This window comes from Pungitius pungitius, chromosome 3 (genome assembly GCF_949316345.1).
Source record: "Pungitius pungitius chromosome 3, fPunPun2.1, whole genome shotgun sequence".
Classification (NCBI taxonomy): domain Eukaryota; kingdom Metazoa; phylum Chordata; class Actinopteri; order Perciformes; family Gasterosteidae; genus Pungitius; species Pungitius pungitius.
The window spans coordinates 17,332,358-17,345,513 of NC_084902.1; the positions used below are offsets into that span (position 1 = coordinate 17,332,358).

At 41.2% G+C, this 13,156-nt stretch overlaps 1 protein-coding gene across 1 annotated transcript in view; it reads left to right on the forward strand.

The window, feature by feature from the left end:
• The window catches only part of myo7aa (myosin VIIAa), a 49,396-nt gene that overhangs the window by 25,617 nt on the left and 10,623 nt on the right, over positions 1 to 13,156 (forward strand). Inside the window, exons 16-31 of the mRNA XM_062561281.1 lie at positions 394 to 500; positions 2,132 to 2,269; positions 3,101 to 3,259; positions 4,554 to 4,646; positions 6,336 to 6,430; positions 6,583 to 6,667; positions 6,786 to 7,004; positions 7,640 to 7,747; positions 8,159 to 8,368; positions 8,690 to 8,896; positions 9,014 to 9,190; positions 9,701 to 9,790; positions 9,862 to 9,989; positions 10,506 to 10,632; positions 11,586 to 11,705; positions 12,057 to 12,230. Coding sequence (XP_062417265.1) covers positions 394 to 500; positions 2,132 to 2,269; positions 3,101 to 3,259; positions 4,554 to 4,646; positions 6,336 to 6,430; positions 6,583 to 6,667; positions 6,786 to 7,004; positions 7,640 to 7,747; positions 8,159 to 8,368; positions 8,690 to 8,896; positions 9,014 to 9,190; positions 9,701 to 9,790; positions 9,862 to 9,989; positions 10,506 to 10,632; positions 11,586 to 11,705; positions 12,057 to 12,230 — 2,237 coding nt within the window. The remainder of the gene's footprint in view (positions 1 to 393; positions 501 to 2,131; positions 2,270 to 3,100; positions 3,260 to 4,553; positions 4,647 to 6,335; positions 6,431 to 6,582; positions 6,668 to 6,785; positions 7,005 to 7,639; positions 7,748 to 8,158; positions 8,369 to 8,689; positions 8,897 to 9,013; positions 9,191 to 9,700; positions 9,791 to 9,861; positions 9,990 to 10,505; positions 10,633 to 11,585; positions 11,706 to 12,056; positions 12,231 to 13,156) is intronic.

The following is a 13,156-nucleotide window of genomic DNA, read 5'->3' on the forward strand; positions in this document are numbered from 1 at the left end:
TATCATTAAGGTGCAAATGTTTGCAAAGAAAGGTCAGATTCCTCCCATTCTCACCGACCTTGTCAGTAACATCATAAAACTCTTTTAAATTATTATACGCCGCCTCTTTGCTACACGCAGCTGTCGCCTCCATGCATTTCTTTTTTTTTGATGACGCACGCGCAGTGCGACACTGGTGGCTGGTTCATGAACTATCGTTCAATGAACGCGTTCAGGCACAACACTGTCCTTCTGTTCTATCTAGTTACAGTATTGCACATGTACCGGTGTGTTTTTGTCTCAGAATTAGTGAGCCAACGATGCAAAACATTGGTTTTTGATGACTGAATGCGTCATGTGTTTGTTTATCATGCGTACATTCTAACAGCTTGTGTATGTGTGTGTGTCCTGCAGGCTTCCTGGAGAAGAACAGAGACACTTTATACGGTGACATCATCCAGCTGGTTCACTCTTCGAAGAACAAGTTCATTAAACAGATCTTCCAGGCCGATGTCGCGATGGTAACGGTCATTTCACACACAAACACACACACACACACACACACATACACACACGGACACACTATGAGGGGAAATAAGGGAAGTGGGGGATAAGATGCATGTTTTAAGCAGAATTCTGGAACTTGAGAGTAACCACTGAAGTTGCAGCAGACTGAAGTTGTGGATCCTGTTTTCTTGTGGACGGGGTCATTTGTGTTGTGTTGCCCCATCTCTGCAAATGTCGAGGCGAGATTATCACGTGGCCTACACTGGATGTCAAGCGTGAGCAGGGAAAGTCCTTGAGTTTAATGTTGTTTGCAAAACACATATTTCTTATGATCATTTGGTTGCGTTAATCATTATGAGGGGGTTGGCTACAGATAGGGAGAAAAATCCTTGATGGCGTTATCCAAATCATACCTTGTTGTGTTGAACTTCATGGTATTTGTCATCAAATGATTAATGGCAAACAAAATCTGCCTTGTAGGATTGAGGTCACAGGTTTGCTAGCTTCTTTGATAATGTTGCAGATTCAGTTCTAAATCACTTTGACAATGCACTATTTTCTTCTTTTTATATCCATTCATTGTTTAAACCCGGCATTTCAGAATAATTCACACTTTAGTAATTCATGTTTCCTCTATTTTCATACTGAATACTGTAAAATGTCACTCTAGTGATATGTGGACTTTTGTGTAGTTTGCACTGTTAGCTATTAGTCGCTGGCGACATGTTGAGAAACATTAGGAGACAATCAAGTGGCTCCAAATCTCAGTTCTTACACATTTTAAATAAGGCACGAGGATCTGATTTCTTCAAAAAATACCTTTTGTTAATCTATTTTATTTCTCAAATGCGATTTTTACTATTATGTTAACTTACTGTATTTGTATTATGGAGTTCTTGTTCTATTTTATTTGTCCATTATTTAAAATTGATTTGCTTTGCTTCATTTTGGTCTTTTGCTATGGTCTTGGTTCGACCATGTAAAGTACCGTAGTAGTACAATAATAATATTATCGAAAGCTATATACTCACACAAGCTTAACATAAAACACATGTAATTTTGGGTAGGAGAGCCGGGAAGAAGAAGCATCATATACTTTATATAATGCTTAAAAGCCTGGCAGGGAACATTTTACAGCACTTACCACATCAAAACTTTGGAGGATTTTACTTTTCCCTCAGTAAGGTTTTCGAATAAAGGGTTTTCACTTGTACTGGAGTATTATCACAGTGTGGTAAATGTACTTTTACTAAAGTAAATGATCTGAATACTACTTCCATCTCTGGCTGCAACTAGCAATTATTTCTGTTGATCAATAATTAATAATTAATCTGTTCATTATTTTTGGAAAGAAATTGCATTGAGTTATTTGAGCCTAATGACATAAGAAATACAATAGAAACATATCATTTTCTCACGATTGACTAATCAACCTAGTCAGTTGTTATGGCTTCACTTATGATCGGTAGTTATCTCTGAGCCTGCATTGTCAGCCACACAAAGACTTTTACATTTAGAGAAGGAAAGAGGAAAGAGGTTAGTGTCAGAGCACAGGAAGAGAGAAAGAACTCCTCATTGTTTCTACCAATGACACACTCCGCGCTGTCGCACTGTGTGTGTGTGTGTGTGTGTGTGTGTGTTTTAGGGGGCAGAGACCAGGAAGCGTTCGCCCACCCTGAGCAGTCAGTTTAAGAGATCTCTGGAGCTGCTAATGAGAACTCTGAGCGTCTGTCAGCCCTTTTTTGTTCGCTGCATCAAACCAAATGAGAACAAGAAACCCATGGTGAGTGTCTGCACACCTATACACATTCTCAATAGTATAGTAATAATAGTAAGTTCACTTTTTAGGGATTTTCGTTGACAAGCGGAGCAAAATAAAAAAAAACACGTAGTTACGGGTTGTTGGCTCTGCAACACTAAGCGAGTGCAAAGCATTTCTCTTCAACTTTAACTGTGTTAAAAATGAAGTATGAGTTATTTGGGCTTTGTCAAAATAATGTAAACTAATTAATAATAAAACGAAATAATAACTTAAATTAAACTGACGACTCCGCTACAGAGCAGGGTCACCTTAGGTTGAATGCAGAAGTAATGAAGGAGTCAGATTATCTGTCAATGATCAATTGCTATTTCAAAGCTAAACAGGGATTTTTTTTAATTTAGCTATTTGTGTTGAAGCTGTTTATGATCAGCTATATTCCCCATGTCGTACTTCTTCTTCCAGTTATTTTTTTTCATGCACGTATGGTTAATGTGTTCATACCGTATCCTGTTTTACAGGAAGCAAAGATGACTCTATTTTGATATCAAAATAAGAAGTTATTTCTTATTTTGCAATATTGTTAAACAGTTGAACAATATGAGCTTAAATGTGGTCTAAAAGGTTTCAAACAACATTTGCACTCTCATAAAGAACATTTATTGACAAGATATATTGGACATACAAGGACTTTGACATGGCGACATTATCTACAAATGATGATTGAAACCTGTTGAGATGTCGACCTTTATACTCCATCAACTTAGCGGTGAGTTTTAACTGAACACTTGAGGGGTCAGCTGACGTTAGAGGTGAGTAAGCTCACCCCCCCTGTTACCGTGTTTGTGTCTGTAGTTGTTTGACAGGGAGCTGTGTGTGCGGCAGCTGAGGTACTCTGGTATGATGGAGACCATTCGCATCCGCCGCGCGGGATACCCCATCCGCTACACCTTTGTGGAGTTTGTTGACCGCTACCGGGTGCTCATGCCTGGAGTCAAACCTGCTTACAAACAGGTAGAGTGTAACTGCAGGTGTGTGTGCTGGATGCTGGTGATGCTGGTTGTTTGATTAGCACAATAATTAATTAGAGTGTGATGGAGACCAACTGATTCCTGATTGCTGAATAAGTAATTTAAGGAGAAATAAAGTGTCCACGGTGAGCACTGTAACATGGCTCCTACAGAATGTTGCATCATGGGTTGCTTTTTAGCCTGAATTGAATGTTGTGTAGCCAGCAAGTTTCTTCATTCCGTTCGATGTAAAGTGCTGCAGCAGCTTCTGTGGCTCCATGTAATGTGTTTTGCTGTCGAAGAGGAAATAAATGAATAAAAACAAGGAGAAAGGTTTAAGTTCAGCCAATTGAGGACGTGTGCGTGTGTGCGTGTGTGTGTGTGTGTGTGTGTGTGTGTGTGTGTGTGTCTGTGCGTGCGTGCGTGCGTGCATGCGTGTGTGCCTGCGTGTCTGCGTGTGCGTGTCTGCGTGTGTGTGTGTGTGTGTGAGAACTTATTATGATACAGTGACATCAGCCTGGAACAGATCAGTGTGACAGTGTTTTTTTCCGTCTGTTTTCTTAGACCCCAACATGTTTCCTGCCTTACTTTGCTGTGTGTTTGAATGTGTGTGTTTGTGAGGGTGTGTCCCTTAATGAACAGTGGGACTAAACTATATCACAAAACCTGAAATATTCGATTAATATAGAATTGAAATGGATAAAAGCCAATTCTGTCAATATACATCTTCCCTTCTGAATAAATTGTAATAATATTGTTGAATCCATTGAAACTGGTTTTTGTTTTATGAACCAACTCCTGCAAATAGCCTCAGCTGTACTGTTCAAAACATGAACATTGTCCCTGCCAAACATGAGCATGTCGAAGGAATATAATTACTTTTTATATTATTTGTTCCCGCGACCCGACCCCGGATAAGCGGTTGAAGATGGATGGATGTTATTTGTTGTCAAAAGCAAGAAGAAATAGGGTGCTTTTGGGGGACTATTTTCAGAATCTGCAATGCTTTGGTCTGGTTTATGTGGGTTGAGTCAAAATAAACAACAGCGTGTTTTAATGGAAATAAAATAGCATGCGACCCAGTGGTGTATTTTGATGGAGTTCAATGAATGGAAAGTAGAAGATAAATCAGACTATAATAAACACATTCATTGTTAGTGTTGCTCATTTTTAATTAGAAAACTATAAATGTGTCTCCAACATCATCATTGTGAGCATGTTGGCCTGCTAACCCTTAGCTGTCAGCTCAAAGCCCCTGAGAGTACCCCTTCTCTTATGATGTGTCTCTCGCCCACCAGGAGGACCTGCGGGGAACCTGCCAGAGGATCGCAGAGGCCGTGCTGGGCAGAGATGATGATTGGAAGATGGGAAAGACCAAGATCTTCCTCAAGGTAGTGCTCCATCAAACAGCGGATCTGCTGAATCGGGTGATCTGATGAACAACAAGATGAAACCGCACAATGTCTGGATGTACATGATCTGCTGATACGTATAGAAGAAAATAAGAAAGTATGCTTCATTAATCCCTGTGGGCAAACTATTCTCTGCGGCTGAGTTAAGTGATGACCACTTGTGATCAGTGTTGTTCATGGCTTTGTCGGGAATGAACCAGTTCATCGCTGTAGTGAGACTCTGCTGATATTGTTTCCGGTTCACATGCCTGATGACCGGAAAGTGTGTGTTTTGGTTTCCTGCTGCATGTGTGTGTTTGTGTGTGTGTCACAAGAGATGTTGATAAAATGAAAACAGGTGTTCTTATGTTTCTGTGTTTAAAGGGTTCCCCTTTATCCCTTATACAAGTATTATTACTGTATATGTATGTATGAATGTGTGTGTGTTTTGGTTTCCCGCCCAGTAGTTACAGATGTTGTCCAGAGGTCACTGGTGAGGCACATTCGAAAGCTGGTTGCCACGGTGACTCCTGAAAATATCAGCCGCTGTTAGTTTCACACTGTGTGGCTCCTACAGCCTGTTTTAACCTTATCTTTCTTCAGCTGGTTTGGATTCATTCTGATTGAGTAATGGTTGTTTCCAGCAGTATTCATCAAATTCACACAATGACTCTAACTAACTAATGGAGGCAGCAGTGAACCAGCAACTCCGGTGTTTTAAAATTACAGTTTTTGTCAAAGGAGTGTTGTGGCTTTTGAGAAAACATGAAAGAGGAATATAACAGTTTCCAGACAAGACAGTTAAGAGACAGATTTGTTTTACGGGCCAAACATTGGGTAGAGAAGATGGTAAAATAGGGACTATATAGAATTCCAGTGCTATTTCACAGTCATCAGTCGGCAAAATGATCATAATTGTAAAATCTGAAACCAGTGGCCAGAGATCCAGTATTAACATGCAGCAGCAACAAGTGGTTTGTCTGGCTTTCGCTGGATTAAAAGTATGTGGTTGAATAGTAAAGAAAGTTTTTTTGTCTTTTCATTCCATTTCCTGTATGCAAATACAAAAGGAACATTGATGAATCGGGTGAATGTCACCCAGGTTAGTGGATATTTGAGGGCACCTTCAAATCCCTGCGATGTGTTCGAAGCTGAATATTCTTGTCTATTTTTCACACAAATGTCTCGGCTCCTCCGAGGCTGGTCTCAATCAGGCCTTGCTTGGCTGGACAGAAAGTAGAAGAGGAAGTAGAAAGTGCAGGGGGGTGGGAGGCAGGGCAGTACCCACACTTCCTCCGACAGGACGGATGGACAAATCACAGGGGGAGGAGACAGAAGAAGTTAATGTTCTGTTTGCTGTCGTGTCAGCAGACTGGAGATCTGTCAAAGCACGTTGGGAGAGGGGGGATTAGGGGGTCTAGATATATTTAGCTATTGTTAGTGGAGTTTCTCTGTTGGTCATTTTTTATCTATTTGTCTAATTGAATGGTGAAAGACAGTATTTTTGAAAATACGTGATACTAATTGATTTGACTGAGTTGTTTGTTGTCTACTTATTCACTCACTAAAATATTCAAAGTGAGCCTTTTGAGCCTTTTTGTTTTCTGCAAACAGGGTTTAAAACCTTTGATTTTAAGTGGATACAATGTGAACTAAAATAAGTTGTCTCTCCTGCTTTGTGCTATGTAGGATCACCATGACATGCTCCTGGAGATCGAGAGAGACAAGGCCATCACAGACAAGGTCATCATCATCCAGAAGGTGGTTCGAGGTTTCAAGGACAGGTAGGCCTTAGAAAACCTCGTTCCTGTCTGCAAACCTGTCGCATGGATCTGGAAATGGAGCCAGTCTCGCGTGTCACTTTTTGAATCTACTGATTTAATGTAAGGATTCAAACAAAAGTGCTGTCTTCTTATCATACACTCCCTGTCATTAGATCCAACTTTCTGAAGATGAGGAAGTCGGCTGTGTTCATCCAGAAGACGTGGAGAGGGTACCACTGTCGGAAGAACTACGGAGCTGTGAGGACCCACACACATTCAGCATGATTATGATCTGTGATGTAGATCCGAGTATTATAAGAAAAGCTTAAAAAACATTTTTTTCTTTCCCTTTGTTTTTGTTTCTGTGCCCCTTGAGATGCGAGCGGGCTTCTCTCGCCTCCAGGCTTTGGTTCGTTCCAGGAAGCTATGCGCGTCGTACAACGTAGCCCGTCAGCGAATCACTGGCTTCCAGGGCCGCTGTCGGGGGTTCTTGGTGCGCCGGGCGTTCAGACACCGGCTGTGGGCCGTCATCACCGTCCAGGCCTACACCAGAGGCATGATCGCCCGACGGCTGTACAAAAGGCTGAAGGGAGAGGTAAGCACACACACATGAACTGCAGTGGATTTGGGTCAAGCAAACATTTAAGTGTTGTACAGGATTCTGTGTGGAATCAATGGGTCATGCTCTCAGATTGTCAGAGCACACACTTGAATAGATACATACAAAAAGCTCTATATTCTATGTGCTTTAGTACACATGTTCTTCATCTCTCTCCTCTGCTGTGAGCAGTGTGGCACACGGACCCCAACAGGATGTAGCTTGCTTTTTAGCTGCTTTTATTTCATATCGGCACCTTCCTGCAAGGTCAAACCGAGATTTGAGTGTGTAAAACATCTAATAAATGAACATCTTATTCTTGCGATTAACTACTTACTTACAAAACAGCACCCTCTCCTCATTCACACACTAGCTCGCTTGACCACGGCTGCTTTCACTCCCACACCTGTTGAGCTGATTGAGATGGGTGTGAAATGCTAGTTGTTAATGTTATTATTCCCTTCAGTTAAAGGTAATGCTATCCCAATCAGTAGTTCAGTTGTTCCACCACCTCAACACCCACAGTTTAAATCTGAATTTTACCAGAGCTGTTGAAGCAGCCCACGCGTTTTGAGACTGTGTGGTTTTGGCTAGTGATTATATTTTAACTGTGTCCCCCCTCACCCCCCCAGTATCGCAGGAGGCTAGAGGCGGAGAAGATGCGTCTGGCTGAAGAAACCAAACTGAGGAATCAGATGTCTGCAAAGCGGGCGAAGGCCGAGGCAGAGCGCAAACACCAGGTGGGAGTTCAGCAGAGAGCTCAGACACAAACCAGCAGTTTATGTATGTTCTGCAAATGGATTGTGATGCGGCATTCTGGGAGATCTTCTCTTTCTTGGTAGTGTACACACATTTGTTTGGAATTAAAATATTTGACAATAGTATTTTCATTTGTCATGTGCTTGTGTTTCCTACTTTTTCCTATATTTACTGATTCTTTGTGAATACTAAATATTATTACCAATTATTTCTTCAGTGCTGATTGACGTGGTTACTTAAGTGCATGTGAGCACACTAGTTGCGAGCTCTCTGAAGACTTTAGCGCGCCGTCCTCTTGCTTTGTGCTGTGAATTGTTCCAGCAGTGGAAACCAAGTGTAAAATAGAGTGCCGATGACTGTTTTATTGTATTATTACACTATTGTTTTCTCAGGAGCGTCTGGCCCAGCTGGCCAAAGAAGACGCCGAGCGGGAGAAGAAGGAGAAGGAGGAGGTGCGGAGAAAGAAGGAGATGGTGGAGCAGACGGAGAAGGCCCGCTTGGAGCCCGTCAACGACTCCGACATGGTGGACAAAATGTTTGGCTTCCTCGGTACGACGGCCTCTTTCCCGGGTCAGGAGGGGCAGGCCCCCACCGGCTTTGAGGTGAGTCAACAAGAACTGCTGGCCATTAGGATTTCTCTCTTGGAGATTAGAGGCGCAAATTGTATCAGCATATTAGATATTGATAAAAGTGCAAGTGTATATGTATGCTTAAGGAACGATTGAAGATTATTTGAAATGGGTTGATTGTGTATAGTTTGGGGGAATTGAACTAATAACCGCATTGCATCAACAGATATGTAAAGGTGTATTATTTTGAGAGAAATTTGAGAGGTCAGAGAATGTGAGAAGGGTCTCATTTAACATTAAACAGCAAAGTTTCAGTCTAGAGGGTCTCACCTGAAGCCCCTCTCTCCTCTGCAGGACCTGGAGCAGTCCCACCGGGAGCTGCAAGAGGAGGATCTGGACGAGGCTCTTCCTCTGCCCGAGGACGACGAAGAGGAAGATCTCTCGGAGTACAAGTTTGCCAAGTACGCTGCCACCTACTTCCAGGGCACCACAACACACACCTACGTCCGACGGCCCCTCAAACAGCCTCTGCTGTTCCACGACGACGAGGGGGACCAGCTGGTAGGTCACTTTGGGCCCTAACCCAACAGCACTCAAACCAGTTTCATTCAGACTAGATTTCATCTGATGAACATGACGAATATGAATAAGAAAGTCTCCCCCGTGTCCTCGGCCCAGGCTGCCCTAGCGGTGTGGATCACAGTGCTGAGGTTCATGGGAGATCTGCCGGAGCCCAAGTACCACACGGCTATCAGCGACGGGAGCGAGAAGATTCCTGTCATGACAAAAATCTACGAAACGCTGGGGAAGAAGACGTACAAGAGGGAGCTGCAGGCGCTGCAGGGGGAGGGGGAGGTAAGGGGGAGGAGAGGTGTGAGGGGAGGCTGTTTACTCCAAAAACTGGAGCTTTTCTGTGATGTGCTGCTGTTAGTTTATCAGCCATGTTTCCTACCTCCAGTGATTAAGGAACATTTCTTATTTCATTATTATTGTCAAATTGTGTGTATTGTCAATATTGATTTTCAAATGTTTCTAATACATTAGGATTCTCTAAAGAATATTGTTGTGGTTTGTGACCTGTTATTGATCCCTACTCTCAGGGAATCCTGAAATATTTTATATTTCCTGAAAAGTCTTTTTGTTGTCTTGTCATTATATCATTACCATTCTCTCTTTGTTTCTTCACTCACTTAATCACCTTCTCTTTGATATTCTAGCTTATAAAAAAGGCCTTCATGAGTTTTGCTTAAAAATAAATAAACATATTGGAAAAACCTCCCTCAAAAGCTGAAGGAAGCCTTCACATGTTTCATGTGAGCTTCCAGCAGGAGCAGCTCTGACAGCTGTTTCCTTTTCTTCCCTCAGACGCCTCCCGCTGACAACCACAAGAAGAACAGCGTCAGACACAAGCTGGTGTCCCTCACGCTGAAAAAGAAATCCAAGATCACTGAAGAGGTGAGAGAGAGTGAGAGAGAAGTAACAGAAGTAAAAAACGGTAGAAAAGTCACATTTTGATGATTTTTCAGGTCACCAAGCGTCTTAATGACGGCGAACATGGTCTCCATGGTAACAGCATGCTGGAGGACCGGCCAACATCCAATCTGGAGAAACTTCACTTCATCATCGGCAATGGGATCTTGAGACCAGGATTAAGGTACACGCACACAAACTCATTCACGTCATTTTGAGGCTGTGGTTTCCTAAAATAATATGAATATCACTAGCATGAATTCATTAAATGCATCAATACATCAACGAATGATTTAAAGCTGTAAAAAAAGTTTAATATGTTTCCTTTTAATGTCATAGAAAAAAAGTCTCCTGAATTATAGTGGAAGAAGAGCTGACAATTAATTCCAACCTATGTATCCAAAAAGATTAGAAAGCCTCCTATTCAGATAATTCAATTTTCTCTAAGGTTTAAGAGAGTTTAGGAGACATTCATTTTGTTTAATGGTTGCAGCGCACAAAGTAAGAAGAGCACAAGGCTTCTGAGACATGTTGCTGTCAGTTTGTGATTGGGTTATATTTAAGTACCTGTCTGTGTATCTGAGAATATGTGCAGTATAAGTATAGTGTTAATCTTACCACCCGTGTGTGTGTGTGTGTGTGTGTGTGTGTGTGTGTGTGTGTGTGTGTGTGTGTGTGTGTGTGTGTGTGTGTGTGTTAGGGATGAGATCTACTGTCAGATCTGCAAGCAGCTGAGTCAGAACCCGTCCAAGAGTTCTCACGCTCGCGGCTGGATCCTCATCTCATTGTGTGTCGGCTGCTTCGCCCCTTCAGACAAGTTTGTCAAGGTCAGATCATCCAAATGTTTAGGATTTCTATTATCTATTCAATTTAAATACACAAGAGGAAAACCTCTCAAAGGTCACATATGTCCAAGGTGTTTTCTGAATTGATCCGTATATTTAGTAGGGCTGGGCACGTTAACATGTTATTAATTAGTTAGCACATTAACTTATACATTTAGAAATTATAAATTTAATTACATTTAAGTTGAGATATACAATAAATATTTGAAAGGGAATTTAAAGTGCTTTTAAAGTGCAAATGCACCAAAAAGGCTGTATCTCTGCAAGGTCCATTTGAATCATTTTGGTCTCGTAATAAAATGAAACGTTTTTTCAGATGTGTAAATATTTCTAGTTAAGCGAAAATGAAGATGGCGAAATAAACAAAATAAACTTTGCGGATTCAACTCTTCTAAATCGCAGCACAGCGTGTGGACAGTCTTTCCGGAAAGCACAGGTTTTAAAAATTAGCATTTGCATATTTTCTTTTTTCTCTTTTCAAGTGTCTCAGCCAATCGATTCGAAACTCCAACACATTGAGCTCTAACACATGTAGTAAGAGCACCACCTAGGGGCAACCGGAAGTCAAAGGTTGTGCACTTTCACATCCTCCTACTTGCAAAATAAGGATATCCATCTAAAATTTGATCAGACACACCACGAGACCTTTAGGATGCTTCATGGTGAAGGTCGTAAGGATTCGTTACTGCAGCAATGTGGTGGCTGTGCGAGGAAAATAATAAATATTTTAACTACTACTGTGTAAGGGGAATACTGTTAAAAATGTATTTAGTGTACACTGTTTTTTTATTTCTTATTGAATTTTGAGCATCACAGTGCCCTTTATTGCACAATTATCTTCAATTGATATAATTGATGCCCAGCACGAATATTTAGACAGCAGGTGTGTTGGTTTATCTGTGCTACCTCATTTGAAAATGTTTTCCTACCAACAGTATCTGAGGAACTTCATCAACAGCGGGCCGCCGGGTTACGCTCCGTACTGTGAGGAGAGACTGAGACGCACGTTTGTTAACGGGACGAGAACACAACCTCCATCCTGGCTAGAGCTGCAGGTAGGAACACACACACACGCGGATGGGATTGATATAAGAAAAATGAACATGGCAATGTATACATTTTATTGTACCGTTACTTTGTTTACAAAGTGTTATATCGTGTATAAGTGTTCTTAGACATCCACACCATTCAGTAAATATGCACAATAATGTGGGAAACAGAGGCCAAATGTGGTTTAAAAAAACGACTTGCGGCGTTACACAGTAACTGTTAATGTTACGGTGTGAGCAGACCGCTGTGACCTGCTGGTAACAAATGGTCAGGAGGTCACTGAGTGGAGAGCCAGCATGTGAAGGGATTCCAAATGAACTCCGTAACATAAAGCAACTGGTTTCTTATCTCTCCAGGCTACCAAGTCAAAGAAGCCCATCATGCTGCCGGTCACATTCATGGACGGTACCACCAAAACACTGCTGACGGACTCTGCCACCACAGCCAAGGAGCTCTGCAACGCTCTGTCCGACAAAATCAACCTGCGGGACCGCTTCGGATTCTCACTCTACATCGCACTGTTCGACAAGGTGGGCGGACACACGCACACACACACACAAACACACACATTCTCAATCAAACCTGATTACCAAGAACTACGTATTATGGGGCAAAATGTTTGAAAGCACATTTGCATGCATCGTTTCAGGAGGATATTCAGTTTCTCAATGTGCCAGCATAAAAGTAACTTTTTAGTAACGTTTTAAAAGGATTTCCTTGAACTGAGCAGTTCCTGTAAGATCTATTTTCTGTCAAACACACTAAGCAACCACCTATTATTTAAGATGATGTATCTTTTATTTATTTGCAATTGATCTTACAGGTCTACATTTGCAGTTTTGTGACATATTTACATGTTCATTTGAATTTAGTGTGGGTTTAGATTAAGTTTCTAATTGTGATGAGGATTTAAAGTTTTTAATCAGTGTTAACAGTGTGTATTACTTCCCCTGATCCCCAAGAAAAAAAAAATTTCACACTGTTATACCCCAGTTTGTCCTGAAGAAATATGTGTGCAACTGTGCATTGCAGTGTTGCAGTTTCTTATCCATTGTTACAAAAGCGGACCATGCAGAACACGTTCTAGTAAAAATGGTCTCGAAACCAACATAAAATGTCTTAGTATGAAGTCTTGCCTCATGTAAGGTGTTGACGTTGTATTGTATGTTTCTAATAGGCTCTCCTTGCTTATAAATGGTAACACATACAATGAATAGAGTGTATAAATTGGAATACAAAATAAAAATAAATAATAAAAGAAACTCTTTAAAAGTAGTGCCAGTATATATTAATGCTTGGAATATCTCATTTAAAAAGAGGAGACGATGTTATACATTTTAAGGGTTTATTGATCGTGTTTGTGGAATGAACTAATGTTTTCCAATGTTGTCTTTTTACGAAAATATCTTCACTCTCAAATTGTAAAATTGAAGCAGTTCCTTTACAATAAATTGAT